The sequence below is a fragment of the Mobula hypostoma genome, chromosome 29, assembly GCF_963921235.1.
Source record: "Mobula hypostoma chromosome 29, sMobHyp1.1, whole genome shotgun sequence".
NCBI classification, from domain to species: Eukaryota; Metazoa; Chordata; class Chondrichthyes; order Myliobatiformes; family Myliobatidae; genus Mobula; species Mobula hypostoma.
In genome coordinates this window covers 6,387,263-6,403,878 of record NC_086125.1, presented here as the reverse complement: position 1 = coordinate 6,403,878, position 16,616 = coordinate 6,387,263, and the positions used below count along the sequence as shown (strand labels likewise).

General features: G+C 45.1%; 1 protein-coding gene across 1 annotated transcript in view; it reads left to right on the top strand.

The window, feature by feature from the left end:
• The first annotated feature begins 4,458 nt into the window (after positions 1–4,458).
• ppan (peter pan homolog) overlaps positions 4,459–16,616 on the top strand; it is a 105,070-nt gene continuing 92,912 nt past the window's right edge. The window contains exons 1-5 of the mRNA XM_063035650.1: positions 4,459–4,582; positions 7,264–7,434; positions 10,460–10,561; positions 11,386–11,436; positions 13,408–13,578. Of these exons, the coding sequence (XP_062891720.1) occupies positions 4,565–4,582; positions 7,264–7,434; positions 10,460–10,561; positions 11,386–11,436; positions 13,408–13,578 (513 nt within the window). The 5' untranslated portion in view covers positions 4,459–4,564. The remainder of the gene's footprint in view (positions 4,583–7,263; positions 7,435–10,459; positions 10,562–11,385; positions 11,437–13,407; positions 13,579–16,616) is intronic.

Sequence of the window (16,616 nt, the reverse complement as noted above, 5' to 3'; positions counted from 1 at the left end):
CCAGACTCAGCATTTCAGAATCGAGTTTCATATCAACCGCATATGTTGCAAAATTTGTTCAGGTTTCTGTACCTCCCCCCTGATGGTAGCAATAAGAACTTGGGGGGGGGGTGGTCCTTAATGACAAATGCCGTCTCTTTGAGGCACTACTCCTCGCAGATGTCCTTGATACTATGGACGGAGGCTAGTGCCCATGAAGGAGCTGACTCAGATTACGATTTTCTGCATCTTACTTCAATCCCGCGCAGAGCCCCCTCCCCCCATTCTAGACAGTGATGCAGTCTGTTACAATGCTCTCCACGGTACATCAATAGAAATTTGCAAATGTAAACACGAGGAATTCTGCAGATGCTGGGAATTCAAGCAACACACATTAAAATTGCTGGTGAACGCAGCAAGCCAGGCAGCATCTCTAGGAAGAGGTACAGTCGACGTTTTGGGCCGAGACCCTTCGTCACGACTAATTTAAGGAAGAGGTAGTAAGAGATTTGAAAGTGGGAGGGGGAGATCTGAAATGATAGGAGAAGACAGGAGGGGGAGGGATGGAGCCAAGAGCTGGACAGGTGATTGGCAAAAGGGATATGAGAGGATCATGGGACAGGAGGTCCAGGGAGAAGGAAAAGGGGGAGGGGGGAACCCAGTGGCCACACATTTTAATTCCACATCCCATTCCCATTCTGATATGTCTATCCACGACCTCCTCTACTGTAAAGATTAAGCCACACTCAGGTTGGAGGAACAACACCTTATATTCCGTCTGGGTAGCCTCCAACCCGATGGCATGAACATTGACTTCTCTAACTTCTGCTAATGCCCCACCTCCCCCTCGTACCCCATCCGTTATTTATTTATATACACACATTCTTTTTCTCTCTTTCCTTTTTCTCCCTCTGTCCCTCTCGCTATACCCCTTGCCCATCCTCTGAGATTTTCCCCCCTCCCCCTTTTCCTTCTCCCTGGGCCTCCTGTCCCATGATCCTCTCATATCCCTTTTGCCAATCACCTGTCCAGCTCTTGGCTCCATCCCCCCTCCTCCCCGTCTTCTTCTATCATTTCAGATCTCCCCCTCCCCCTCCCACTTTCAAATCTCTTACTACCTCTTCCTTAAGTTAGTCCTGACGAAGAGTCTCAGCCCAAAACATCGACTGTACCGCTTCCTAGAGATGCTGCCTGGCCTGCTGTGTTCACCAGCAACTTTGATGTGTGTTAATAGAAATTTGCAAGTGTCTTTTAAGAACAGTCTCCTCTCTGCCATCAGATTTACGAATGGGTCATGAACACTACTTCATTATTTCCTCCTTTGCACTATTTATTTATGGTCATGTTGCTGCAAAACAATGAATTTCACACGTCAGTGACAATCAACCTGATTCTTTCTGCTAGGTACTGGAGAGGTCAGATCGCCAGTTACAATCAAACTCAGACCACGACACCCTCTTCTGGCACAGAATGGTAAATGTCAGACATGAAATTCAACATCCAGCAGTCAAGGGAACTGGTCATCGTCATAACGTGCTGCATCATATGATGGTCTTTGGCCATGAATGTTCTTGGCAAATTTTTCTACAGAAGTGGTTTGCCATTGTCATCTTCTGGGCAGTGTCTTTACAGGAAAGATGACACCAGCGATTATCAATACTCTTCAGAGACTGACTGGCATCAGTGGTCACATAACCAGGACTTGTGATGTGCACCAGCTGCTCATACGACCATCCACCACCTGCTCCCGTGGCCTCATGTGACTCTGATCGAGGGCCTAAGCAAGTCTACACCTTACCCAAGGGTGACCCACAGGCTAGCAGAGGGAAGGAGCATCTTACACCTCCTTTGGTAGAGACGTATCTCCACCCTGCCACCCTTGGGGAACTGGTAGATGTGGTTAGTTTGGATCTTAATGAGGCATTTGATAAAGTACAAAGTAAAGGGCTGATGGGGTTGAGGAGGGATATGATTGTGTTAAAGGGAGTTCTCCACATTGATAACTAGGATGAAGACATTGTCTTACGAGAAAACTGAGCAGGTCGGGGTGATACATAGAAACATAAGAAATAGGTGCAGGAGTAGGCCATTCGGCCCTTCGAGCCTGCACCACCATTCAGTATGATCGTGGCTGATCACCCAACTCAGAACCCTGTACCTGCCTTCTCTCCATACCCCCTGATCCCTTTAGCCACAAGGGCCATATCTAACTCCCTCTTAAATATAGCCAATGAACTGGCCTCAACTGTTTCCTGTGGCAGTGAATTCCACAGATTCACCACTCCCTGTGTGAAGAAGTTTTTCCTCATCTCGGTCCTAAATGGCTTCCCCTTTATCCTCAAACTGTGACCCTTCGTTCTGGACTTCCCCAACATTGGGAACAATCTTCCTGCATCTAGCCTGTCCAATCCCTTTAGGATTTTATACATTTCAATAAGATCCCTCCTCAATCTTCTAAATTCCAGAGAGTATAAGCCTAGTCGATCCAGTTTTTCATCATATGAAAGTCCTGCCATCCCAGGAATCAATCTGGTGAACCTTCTTTGTACTCCCTCTATGGCAAGGATGTCTTTCCTCAGATTAGGGGACCAAAACTGCACACAATACTCCAGGTGTGGTCTTACCAAGGCCTTGTACAACTGCAGTAGTACCTCCCTGCTCCTGTACTCGAATTCTCTTGCTATGAATGCCGGCATACCATTCGCCTTTTTCACCGCCTGCTGTACCTGCATGCCCACTTTCAATGACTGGTGTACTGACTGGCCCGTAAAGCCATAGGAGAGGATGGTATTGGAAGGGAGGGAGAAACTTGGGACAAATTACAGTCACTAGGACAATGATCTTAGTAATTGTTGGAACTGCGGAGAAGTGCCTAGTTCCTGATGGATTTCATCCATGGGTTTTAAATGAGGGGGGTAAGTGGAGGGATAGCTGATACATTGGTTTTACTTTTCTCTCCATTAAGGAAAGTTCTAATTATGGGAAAATGACAAACATAACTCCTTTATTCAAGAAATCCTGAAACTACAGACCATAACTTAACATCTGTCATGGGGAAAGTTACAGGTGGAATTCTGCATTCAATTCTGGTGCCGTCTGTAAGGAGTCGCTGTATGTCCTCCCCTTGGAGTGAGCCGCTATTCCCTGGGAGTTCCAGTTTCCTCCCACAGTCCAAAGATGTAATGAGTAGGTTAATTAGTCATTGTAAATTGTCTCATGATTAAACTGTGGTTGTGAGGGTTTGCAGGGGTGGCTCAGCTTGAAGGGCCAGAAGGGCCTACTTGTGATGTTTTGCTAAATAAATAAAATATTCAAAATAATCAGCTGTTATACATCTCTTGAATGGATCTCACGTGAATGGATCTCTTAATCTCTCAATTTACAGTGCTGTGCAAAAGTCTTAAGCATATGTGTTTAGCTGGGGTGCCTAAGACCTTTGTACAGCTCTGTACTGCTGCCGTAAAAACACAGATTTTATGACATGTGAGTGATGGTAACCTGAGGGGGGGGGGTCTATTGTGGACTGAGAGTGGGAAAGGGGCAGGGAGAGGGGAATGGAGAGGGAAGGGAGTGGAAAGCACCCGAGAAACATTCCGTAATGATCAATAAATCCATTGTTTGGAATCAAATGACCGTGCCCGGTGTCTCAGGGCTGGGTGTGTCTAAGTGCCCTGCCCCACATCCCTCCCCCAGCTCACCACCCTCGCCATTCCCAACATCCTTAGCTCCCCCCAGATTTAGAAACTCGCTCTCCGCTCCACGTTTACAAATACTGTGCAGAAGTCTTGGGCACCCTAGCTGGAGTGTATATATGTGCCTGTGACTTTTACGCAGAACTGTACCTTCTCCTGTTATGTTTACCTGCACTGTAACTGTGACACGATCTGCATTCAGTTTTGTTTACCCCTTTTCTACCGATTCAATGTATGGGCTGATCTGTCTGGATGACGCACAAACAAAAGCTTTATCTTGATCCGTGAGTCAAAACCTTTCACTGCTTGTTTTCCAAAAATCTGCCAACAACCTGCGCTAGTGATGGAGTGTGGGAAAAGTTTGAAATACTCAACAGGTCAGGCAGCATCTGTGAAAAGAAAACCAGATTTAACATTTTATGATAAGACCCTTTTTTTTTAATGAGCTGCTTCTGCTTGTGGGGGGGGGCTCTGGAACTAGGATGACCAGAATATGAATATAGTGAATGCCAGAATAAAGTTTGAGTAGTTGGAGGAGTCGAAAGTTATGTGGAGCTGACGCCAAGTTCTCATCAACCATGATCTTGTTGGAGGAAAACCGTGTGGATGGGCCACATGATTCCACCTAAATTTTTAATTTTATATTAATTTATGCTCCTTGTGGGATCTTGTGCGTATTTTGGCTACTACACTACAAAAAAAAAATTAAAGTTCAACGAATGGTCGTTGTAGGAGAGACAAGAGAAGGGCACACTGGAAGCGGAGCGGAACCTTATTCCGGAGCTGCGTGTGTTGCACCCGGAGCGCTGAGCCGGTGCGCTGCTGGACACGTGGTTTGCTAATGGCGCTGCCCAGCAGCCGCGTGTGAGGAAGGGAGAGACCGGAGTTTCGGGATGGGGAAGCGCAGCCGGGTGAGTGAGGAGGGGACAGGAACGCCGGGTCATCGGACTCCACTACAACTAGCTGTCTACATCGCTCCGTTCATGCCTGTCTTAATTTCCTTTTAAATGCCACCATCGTATCTGCTTCCACTACCAGCAGCACCCAGTATTCTGTAGACACAAGAGGTACTGCAGATACTGGAAATCTAGAGCAGTGCACACAATGTGTTGGAGGAGCTCAGCATGACAGGCTGCATTTATTGATGGGAATAAACTGTCGACGTTTCGGGCTGGAGGACCCAGCACCCTTTCTATAAATACTTGCCCTCCTCTCACTATAAAACTGTGTCCTCTCGTTTGATGATGTGTTTGCTCTAACTTCTCATCTTTTTTTCCAGTCTTGATGAAGGGTCTTGGCTCGAAAAGTCTTCTGTTTACTCTTTCCCATAGATGCCCCCTGGCCTGCTGAGTTCCTCCGGCATTTTGTGCGTGTTGCTGGAAAAAAATACTTCTTTTCCTTTTCACTCGTAATTTTGTAAAAGTTTCAGGTCTTCCCTCGGTCTCCAGTGCCCCAGAAAATAAAATCGATCCAAGTTTCTCCAACCTCTCTTTATTGCTACCATGTTTTTGCTCTCCCCGCAGTGTTCATGCCTTATTTTTGTGTACATGCTGGTTAAGTATTTTCAGTGGTTTGTCCTTCATCACCTCCTGGAGGTGAGAATTCCGCTAGTTTGTCGCCTTCTGAATGAAGGAATTTCTTCTTGGTTCGATGTGTTCTGCCCTTTATTCTGAGAAACTGTGACCCTTCTCTGTATGGACCCTTTCAGATGAAAAGTCCAGCATACCTAGCCATAGAAGAGCAAAGGACAAGCTGCTGGAGGAACTCATTTTTTGAGCATCATCTGAAACTCTGCAATTGATTTTCTTTTTGCACCTGATCTGCAGTCTCTTGTGTTCTAAAATAGCTAAGAGCTTCCTCGTTATCTAGGACTTCTCACACAAGAGAGCAGGTGTGACCTCCTTTTAATGTCACATTCAAAACACATCATCTCTGATATGTAGCACTCTTGTCAGTACACCTGTGGAGAGCGGGGCTGAATTTTGTCCTCGGTCTCTGGTTCTTGTCCACCTGACTTAGAAGGGTCAGGCTGCAGCCGAATGAGCAATGGCTAATGCTTGATCCCAGTGAATCCTGATCCCGTGCTCTTCCAACATGGTGACAGGGACGGTGAACTACTTGCCCCTTCTCTCGCAGACTGAGATTTACTGCATTCTTGAGTAAAATGCAGCCCCAGATAAAATCCTGTCATTGGTAGAGAAAGCAGAGCTTTTAGAGCGTGTGGTTAGATTAGAGAGAAGGCCTGTCTGATGAGAGAAGGGTGATAGGGAACTGGCCTCTGCTGAGTCTGATCATGGTGATGTGAGTGATCGTAGGAGGCCATAGCTCGACTTCATCTGAAAGGCATGGGAAGGGAAAAAGATCTAAATCTCCAGGTTCTGTTACATCAGAAACGCTGGACTTCAGTAAGGAATATGATATAGTCAGCTGTAGATCTGAGCATGTAACATAGGCCTGTGCATTTGGGAATTTTACATGGGAGAAATCAAAACCGAAGCCAAAAAAACTTTTCATTGACTCTTAAACATAAGCGCTAAAGGGAAGAAGGTCTCAGCTGAGAGTTTACATCTTTGAGGTTTTGGAGTTCAGATAGGCCAAGGAAGATTCAGCAGATTAATTTTTGTGATGAAAGGACTGGCTATCAAGTGAAGCTAATCTAGCTAGGTCTGTGTTCTTTGGAATTAGAAGAATGTGAGATGATATTTTTTTTCAAGCATTTAAGTTCCTAAGGGGGCACAACAGTTTAATGTCAAGATGTTTCCACTAATGGGAGATTGTTGAATTAAGTGATACAATTTTAACAGGGAGGTTACTGTGGTATGCAAAATTTCTTTATCTTGCAGAGATAATAACATGTAAGAGCACAGTGAGGTCACTGGGTCTGCTGATTTATTATCCCTCTCAACCCCATTCTCCTGCCTTCTTTTCATTACCTATAACCTATCAGCCTCCATTTTAAATATACCCAATGACTTGGCTTCCACAATTTGAATTTCACAGGTTTACCACACTCTGGATAAAGAATTTCCTACTCATCTCTGTCCTAAAGGGAAGTCCTTGCATTCTGAGGCCATGCCCTCTGGACTCCTAGACTCCCCCACTATAGGAAACATCCTCTCCACATCTACTCTGTCTAGGCCTTTCAATATTTGATAGACTTCAATGAGATTCCCCCCCCCCCCCCAATCTTCTAAACTCCAGTGAGTACAGGCTCAGGGCCATCAAATGTTCCTCATATGTTAACTTTTTATCTTTCCCAAGATCATACTCATGAAATCCTCTGGACCCTCTCCAATGCCAGTAGATCCTTTCTTAGGTAAAGAGCCCAAAACTGCTCACAATAAAGAGGGTGGTGAATCTCTGAAATTCTCTGCTCACGTGAATTGCGTTTCTTTTTGAGGTTTTCATAACTCTAAAGCTCTTCACGATTAATTACATAAGTAATTATGGAATATAAGACTGTTGCACTGCTGATGATTTAGTGATGGATATGTTTAGTCAAGCTCTGTGGTGATAATTTGTTGCTGGTAAACACCAGCAATTGTTGGATGTTTTAATGACTCTGTAAATTTTACTTTATATCCTTCTGCAGACTAAAAACCAGAAGAAAGCTCGGGCAAATGCAATTCACCTTGCACAGGAGGAGTATGCCAACGTCCCTCATTCCTTCGTGTTCAACCGAGGTCAGGTTGGACATAATGTGCTGCAGTTGATCAGGGATATGAGGCGGATGATGGAGCCTTACACTGCCCGCTCGCTGACGGTGAGTCTCATCCTGTTATGTGGAGACTTCCTTGAGAAGCAACTAGCTACAAGCATTTGAATGGGTAAGACAATAAGAAATGGGAGACTAGGGAGGCATGAAGAAAAATGTTCTGCAATCTTCTTCACTTTCCTGCCTGATCATGTTCCTTTTCCATGTGGGTGTCCAGGAAACAGGAGAGACTGCTTAGGCCTTTGAGGGGTTTCCTCATTGACCCGAACAGTGAATTGTATTTCATTCGCTGGCTGTCCATTTCTGCACTCTGAATTTTATTTCAGATTTCCAACGTCAGCATTTTCTTATTTTGAAATTGTCCCATTCTGACTCAGGATTAGCAAATTTATTTATTTATTCAGATACAGTGTGGAACAGGCCATTCCCGCCCCTTCGAGCTGCGCTGCCCAGAAACCCCCCAATTTAACCCGAGCCGAATCACGGAACAATTTATAATGACAAATCAACCTACCCACTGGTACGTCTATGGACTTTGGGGGGGAAACCCATGCCGTCACAGGGAAAACGTATGAACTCCTTACAGTCAGTGGTGGGAATTGAACCCCGTTCTCCTGTACTGTAAAGCATTGTGCTTACCACTACGCTTCTGCTTTTCGAAGAGATTTTCATAAACAGTAACGAAGGAAGAGGAGCTGGAAGATATGCTGCTATCCTTGCACGTGGATGGGCAGTGGAGATATAGGACAGAAGGGAGATCAAGTCCCCTGGAGATGGCGGTTGAAACCCTCAGCTTGAAAGCAAGTGGCCGACAGACAGCAAATGCACTGATTGTGAATTTCCCAAAGATTCTGGACAATGAGTTGGAGTCACTGTTCCAGAGAGGAGAGAGCTGTACAACAATTAGCTTCATATCCTCCTCTCCCCACGTCGCTGAGGCTGTGAGACAGCCCCGGCTGCTGTGATTTGCCCCGCTAATATGATGAACTAAGACCGAGGCTTGGGGCCGACTCCAGGCGGCTCCAGGGATTCGGACCTGAGGACTTGAATTGGTTCGGAATGCTGTAGCTCGCTTCTGTTGTTTTGTGTGATTTGTGTTTTTTCTCTCTCTTTCTCTGCGCATTGGGTGTTGGCTTGTATTTTATTTAATTGGGTTCTTTCAGGTTTCTTATGCTTACCTGTAAGCAGACGAATCCCAGAGTTGTGTAATTTATAGCAACATTCACAACACGCTGGAAGAATTCAACAGGTCAGGCAGCATCCGTGGAAATAATCAGTCAACGTTTCGGGCTGGAACCCTTCGTAAGGACTCCTGACAAAGGGTTCCAGCCCGAAACGTTGACTGATCATTTCCACAGATGCTGCCCGACCTGCTGAGTTCCTACACCGTGTTGTGAGTGTTGCTTTGACCCCAGCATCTGCAGAGTATTTTGTGTAATTTATATATTCTTTGATAATAAATGTATTTTCAATCTTTGAATTTTGAATATCTGTCACTGGAAAGACACTGGAATCCATTATTGTGTAAGTGGAAAATCCCAAGGCAAGCGGGCAACGTGGTTTTGTGAAGAGGCAATCATTTTTGATGAATTTTTTAACATTCCTTGAGGGTGTCCCAGGTAGAGTGGATAATGGATGTAATGTGGTTGGAATTCCAAAAGATATTTGATCCCACGTAGAAAGTTTCTGCACACAGTAAGGGTTTATGGTTGGAGTGTAACTGGTCCATGTAGATTGAGAGGGACCCGACTAGTGCCGGACTTTAGGACGAAAGGTCCCGAGCTTGAATCCAGCTGGTTCCCCTGCACGCTTTCCATCCGTGCTGGGTAACAAGCTAGTGATCTCTTTGGAAACTCACCCGGCAGAAGGCAATGACAAACCACTGCTGTAACTTGCCTCGTGCGCGGTTCCCCACTACGTCAGAGAGGCGTGGAGGGAAATCGTCCGCTAACTGGAGAAACTTCGGATGCGACGTACCTACCAGATTGAGGGGATTGGTTAACTCACTGAAAGCAAGTAATAAGATTAGATGGGTCATTAGCTGGAGAGTGCCACTGGCATTGGTGCTAAGACCTCACTGTTTGTAGTCTAGAGTGGGAAGTAAACAGCTTGATCGGCTAACAACAACCTGTGTTAAGTGAGATGGTCATCCAATTTGGCCAGTGACCAGACAATGACGAAGCAGGTTAGGCAATGCCAGCGATGGAGGTCTGCCCAGTACTGTTACCAGGATATTATAGGCACAGCAGAACACTGTCGGATCCTGTGATTTTCGATGCACAGGTTCTTTTAGGAGTACAAGAATGAGTTGGGAAATTGCTGCTGCATAATTGTTTATTGAAAGTTTAAAACAAGGAAACAGGCACAGAGCACAGATGAGCAGGAACTCAGAGAACTAAGATGGCGATTTTTGCAGATATAGACACTTTTATACCAAGATGAGGGTAAATTCCTAAGATAAGGGAGGGGCCTATTGGAAGACGTACAGGTATGGGATGTTTAACACTTAGCCAATGAACAAAGAAAGATGATAAACCGACTAACATTACATATTGTAAAAAAAATACAAGTCGTATATGAGTGAAACTACAAATTCAGTCTTGCTAAAAACTCATTAATTCAATTAATATCTTATTAGAAGCATAAAGAACAGCAGTTTCCAACAACACCATTCAAACTTTACACCATTAGATCATGGATGTTTAGTATCCTACTCGAATTAGTACCATAACCCCTCTGCTCTTCTTACTGAGCAACAGCATTGATGAGGTCTGACGGTGAGTGGTTGAAATTTTATCTGCTATGTTCAGGAGCCGGTGGGGGGGGTGGGTGCTCCTTCTGCCGGATTTGGCGAGTGTCTGCCAAGAAGGTTAAAGCGATGTCCTACATAGTGAGCTACAGGTGATCACAGTTCATTAAAAGTTGATGTGGGTCACACAGGAAACTACTCAGCATATAAAAGTTGGAATGGTATTTTACTGTAAGGAAAAAAAAAATAATGCCCGTGTTCTTCCAGTAGCAATACTGTTACAAAACAACTTAGATTCATTTCCTTCCTAAAATTGTTTTTCAGGTACGGAAGAAGAATTTGCTGAAAGATTTTGTCTCGGTGGCCGGACCGCTTGGGGTGACGCACTTCTTAATTTTTACAAAATCGCCAGCAAGCGTAAACCTTGTGAGTAGGTGAAGCTCAAATTGTTTTCCCCACGCTGATCCCTTCTGCAAAACGTCATGCTTGTCCCTCCTATCAGCAGGAGAGTGACCTGAGACCAGTCCAACGGAGAGGTTGTGGAGAACCTCTGTTCCTGCTCAGTGCCCCAGAATACAGTACTGTGCAGAAGTCTTGGACACATGTGTAAGGCTAGGGTGCCCAGGTGTTTTGCACAGTGCTGTAGTAGTTTTACATACTGCATGTACTGCTGCCAGACCAAAAAATCATGACATGCGTGAGTGATGATAAACCTGGTTCTGATGGGGGTCTCTATTGTGGACTGAGAGTGAGAAGGGGGCAAGGAGAGGGGAATCACGGTTGGCAAAAGAGAAAGGGAGAGGGGAGGCGGCAGGAAGCACCAGAGAGACATCTGTAATGATCAATAAACCAATCGTTTGGAATCAAATGACCTTGCCTGGTGTCTCAGGGCTGAGTGTGGTTGCATCCTTTGCTCCCTCCGGATTTACAAACTTGACATTAACAAGTACAGCACTGTGCAAAAGTCTTGGGCATTCTTGCGATATACATGTGGCTAAGACTTTTGTGCAGTACTGTAGTTCCAACTGCCTTCTCCCCAGCCTGTCAAACAGCAGAATGTAGTGAGTTCACCCCAACTGGGCATCCATTCACAAAAACAGATCAGCAGGAGCCTCGAGAAGAAGTTGCCTTGCGCCCCTCTCGGGCACAGTTTGTTGCGAGGATTGGCTGTGGGCTTTACTGATAAACGGGCAGTGTTGTTTTCAGATCACTCAGTGGTATTTTCTTTCTTCTCCACCCCCGACTCCCAGAAACTGGCTCGCTTACCAAGAGGTCCCACGCTGACGTTCAGAGTTTGCCAGGTGAGTGTGCCTCAGTTTTGTTGGACTCTGCATGCTCAGAGTTTCTTTCAGGTGGTCACTTTATGTTGCTCTCTTGGATTTCTACAGATGTGGTAAATAGGGACCGGCGGGTGCATTGTGATCATTGGGCTGAAGGATGCTGGGTTTGTGCTGCTTTGCATTACAGCCCTATGACTACAAAATAGAATTACCCTGAGAGACAAATCAGAACTCAGTGCATCTCGGTCATTGACGTAGGCCAAAGTTCGGAGGAATGTTGTCTCATTTGGCAGTATACATGTACACAATTGAATGATAATGAACATGAACATGTTATGTTCTTTTTGTGTCTTATTACCCAGCCCTACTATTGTGTCTGGCCTGTGTTTAGCCCTGTTTGTGGGCTGCCAGGATTGCTGCCTCGTTGCCAGGTAACCACCTCTGATTTCTGCCCATGTTCCAGTGAGCCCTAACGTCCTCTGCCGCTGGCCCAGATGAATATTGAAGGGGCATTAGGAATCTCCCACACGGTCAGGCACCCCCGTCCCAAGCTGCAAACCAGTCCCAGGGCCCATTTTATCCAGTCCGGCTGCCTGCCCCACACTGTACCCACTCCTTTCCTCTGTTATACCCTTTATTCTTCCCTGCCTCCAGTCCGCTGACCACACCCGTCCCGCTCTAGGCTCTTGCTTTCCTCACTGGGTCAACTTCATGCTCCCCCTCTGTTTCATCTCTCTGTACTGCACCTGCCTCCCTCCTACCCTACCCTACTCCCCCTAACCTCACACCAACTCCCAATTCTGAAACCTTAGGAAAGGTCACTCCATGGTTTAACGTTACTGAGCTGTGGCCCTGCTAGTTCGGCGGCAGAAGCGTGCTGATGCTTGCGGCTGCCTCCAGCACGTTGCAAAACAATGGCGCAGACGACACATTTCACTGTATGCTTTAATACAAGTGTGATAAAATTAATCTAATCTTTATTACTTGAGCCAATTATGCAGTACCTGTTCAAGTATTAAACCCAACTTGTCCAGTGCTTGCCTTTCCGCAAGCTCCTGGAGTTGATTCTTCACTCCTTCTCGCTGTTTGGAAGAGCAACCCCCAGCCCCGTGGAACTTGAGAAGGAGTTTGTGTGAGCTGGCACTGCCATACGCCCAATGGCTGCACAATAATCTTTTACTCTCCTGCCTAATCTTCATATCCTCTGATCCCCTCAGTATCAATAACCTACTGACTTCAACTTTCAGTACACTTCACAACCGAACATACAGGGCCAACTGGGATGGGGTAAGCCAAAAATTCATAAGGTCGCCCCATGTCACTGATTTCACGATAACGTAGACTCAACCTCACAAACTAGCTTGTAATGGTGTTGCTGCTTGTTATGCCACTGGAGTTCAGGGCAGTAATGAAGGCCTTGCATCCTTGCATCTCTGATGGTGGTCTGATTCCTTCAGCATGTCGGTAGCTTCCTCTCGGTTTTCACTACAGTCAGTCACGTGTGGTGGTGACTCAGGAATACCATCGCACTCAGATGTAGAAGGATTCTTCTTTGCAGTTTCCATAACAACTTGTACTTTACCAGTCAGGGCTATCAGCCCTGAGCTGAACCCCCGGACCTGGAGGACCGGTGGACCACTCTTGGTCTGGCCTCTACCCTTTGACCTGTCTGGCATGGGTGACCCTACCAAGAGTACAAAGCATTTGCCTTGACTGCAGCCAACATAACTCTGGGTCACTGAGGCACACAAGCCTCCAAGCCATGACAAGGTTGGAGGACCTTATAATGGCCTTGCACTGCGTTTTGTAACTGTAACTCTTTACTCTGCATTCTTTTATTGTTTTCCTTTGTGCAGCTTCAGTGCACTGTTGTAATGAAATGATCTGTATCGATGGCATGCAAATCAAAGGTTTTCACTGTACCTGTGATAACAGACAAATTTACCAAAGTGAGTGGTTTTCCCAGATTTCTCGTGTCCTTGTGTTTTCCAGTACTCTTTGGTGAAGGATATTGTGTCGTCACTGAAGAGGCACCGGATGCATGAGAGCCAGTTTACCCACCACCCTCTGCTGGTGCTGAACAACTTTGGAAAGGATGGCATGCACATCAAACTCATGGCCACCATGTTCCAGAACCTATTCCCGGCAATAAATGTCTACAAGGTAGGATCTTACAGAAGGGTTTGAAGTCGAACCGGGGTGCTTGTTCTTGACGATTAATGTCTGCAAGGTAGGAGGTTACTGAAGAGAGGCCAGGGGTGCTTATTAGGCAATTGGAAGTTGGAATTGTTGTTGGTTTTGTGAAGTGATACTGGGATCAGTAAGTGTCCTTTTCGAGAGAGAGAGAGGGAGACAATCAGGCTCTTGAGCTGCACATTACGACAACCACTTGCTAGTACTGATTGCTTTTGTTGTCCATTGGCGACTGTGTTTCCACTTGCCAAGGTCCTCGCTAAAACCTGTCCTCTCTTCCCTCTAGGCTGCTCCTTAAAAGTGATGGAGTCTCAGCAAAGGGTGCTGTAGTTGAAACCCCAGTCGGTTAAAAACTGACGGAGGATGCATTAAGAAGCTACACCTACCTAAGCAAGGTGGTGATCAGCAGTGGTGGCTGGGCAGGGTGTTAGCAGTGAACTTACAGTAAGACGTGCCCTAGACCCCAGTGGAGGTATACATCAATGCAGAAGAAAGGTTGTATTTGAAGGTTGGCTAAGGAATTAATGTTTGTATTAAACTAAAAGAAAAGATATTTGGTTTGTGAAGATTACTGAAAGTTAGAGAGACGGCTGGGAAATATTTAGAAACCGGCAAGGGATGACTATAAAAATACAAAGAAAGCAAAAATAAAGTATGAATGTAACGTACCAAACAATCTAAAAACAGCTCCTTCGCACCTTACAGGAGACTAGCGCAGAAATTGCAAGGGCACAGGCAGAGATATTTAAAGCATCCTTAGTCACATGCGGATAGCTAATGTTGGTCTGTCGTTTAAGAAAGGCTCTGAGAGTAAGCCAGGAAATTATAGGCCAGTGCGCCTGACATCAGTTGTGGGAAAGTTATTGGAAGATTTTCTGAAGGACCAGATATATTAGTATTTGGATAGATGGGACTGACGTGGATTTGTGCATGGTAGGTTGTGTCTAACCAATCCTGTAGAGTATTTTTGAGGAAGATACCAGGAAAGTTGATGAAGGCAAGGCATTGGATGTTGTCTACATGGATTTCAGTCGCTTGGCATTTAAGATGAGATGGTAGATTGGATTAGACATTGGTTTTGCATGAGAAGCCAGACTGTGGGTAGTAGAAGGTTGCCCCTCCGATGGGAAGCCTGTGGCTAGTGGTGTACCACAGAGATCAGTGCTGGATCTGTTGTTGTTTGTCATCTGTATCAACAATCTGGATGATAATCTGGTTAACTAGATCAGCAAGTTTATGGGTGATTGGGGGTATAGTGGACAGTTAGGAAGACTAACAAAGCTTTTAGCAGGATCTGGACCAGCTAGAAAAATGGGTATGAATTTAATGCAAACAAGTGCAAGCAGTTGTACTTCGGTACGACCGTCTGGGGCAGAACTCGCACAGTGAGTGATAGAACAAAGGGATCTGGGAATACTGATCCATAATGTGTCACCGGTAGATAGGGTTACAAAGAAAGCTTTTGGCACATTGGCCTTCATAGATCAAAGTATTGAGGACAGGAGATGGAATATTATGTTGAAGTTGTATAAGACGTTGGTGAAGCCTAATTTGAAGTATTGTGTACAGTTTTGGTCACCTACCTACAGGAAAGATATAAGTAAGATTGAACGAGTACAGGGAAAATTTACAAAGATGTTAGCAGGACTCGAGGGCCTGAGTTAGAGGGAAAGGTTAAATAGATTGGGACTTTATTCCCTAAAACGTAGAAGATTCTATAGAGGTATTCAAAATTATGAGGGGTATAGATGAGGTAAATGCAAGCAGGCTTTTTCCATTGAGATTGGGTGAGACTACAACTAGAGTTCATGGGTTAAGGGTGAAAGGTGAAATGCTTAAGGGGAACTTTTTCACTCAGAGGGTGGTGCGACTGTGGAACGACCTGCCAGTGGAAATAGTGGGTGCAGGATCGATTTCAACATTTAAGAGAAGTTTAGATAGGGACATGGATGGGAGGGGTGTGAGATGAATAGTTCAACATGGACTAGATGGGCTGAAGGGCCTGTTCTGTCCTGTAGTGTTCTATAACTCGATGAGTTAAGTTCTACAGACAATAGCTAAAGTAAATGCTTAAGGCAGGTCCAGTAGTGTAAATTAAGAATAAACTTTAAATGGCTAATAGAATTTAAGACTTGGGTAGATACGTAGAGGATGTGGGCCAAATGCAGGAAATTGGGCACCATGGATGGATCAAATGGTCTGCATCCCTGTTGTGTTGCTCTATGACTCTACGAGCCTTGGAAAGTGTGACTGGGGAATTAAAAATCTGAAATGGAGAAGTGCAGAGATTCAAATTTAATTATTTTGTAACCATCTTCTCAGTAAAGTCATAAAAAACCCGAATGATGATAGAAAAGCAGGGGGTGGGAAGGATAGAGTTTAAGCAATTGCTGTTATTAGAGAAACAACAATTAATTAAAACTAACAGGTGTAAAGTTTCCAAGTCTCCTAGACAAGATGGCCCACGTCCTACAGTTGGTAAAAGAAGTGACTGCCGAGACAGTGGGTCCATTGGTTGTGATTAACCAGAATTCCCTGCATTATGGAGAGGTCCCAGACGATTTGGAAACTGAAGCTGTAAGACGACTGTTCAAGAAAGCAGCCAGATAGAGATTGGGAAATAATATTCAGTTAGTCCAAAACGCTGAAGCCTGTGATTGACGAGGTACAGATAGTCGGTCTGTTGATGGATTAGCAAACACTGTTTCTCGTGTTGTTAACTGCAGTGGCTCTAGCATTATCAGAAAGATCTGTTCAACTGTGAGCTTTGAAGGCAGCTGCAGCGCTAGTTCTGCTAAAACCCAACTTCCTACAGCTTGAGGCCCCTTAGGAACGTAGCTATTGTGCGGTGGCAGGGTATTTACAAAATTATATAATCAAGCAGATGAAGGTTTGATGGAAGAGAAATCCATGTTTGACAAATTTGCAAAAGTTTGTAGTAACAAAGAAAAAAAACAGTAGATTCAGTGTATTTGGGTTTCTAGAAGATATTTACTAATGCTGTGTAG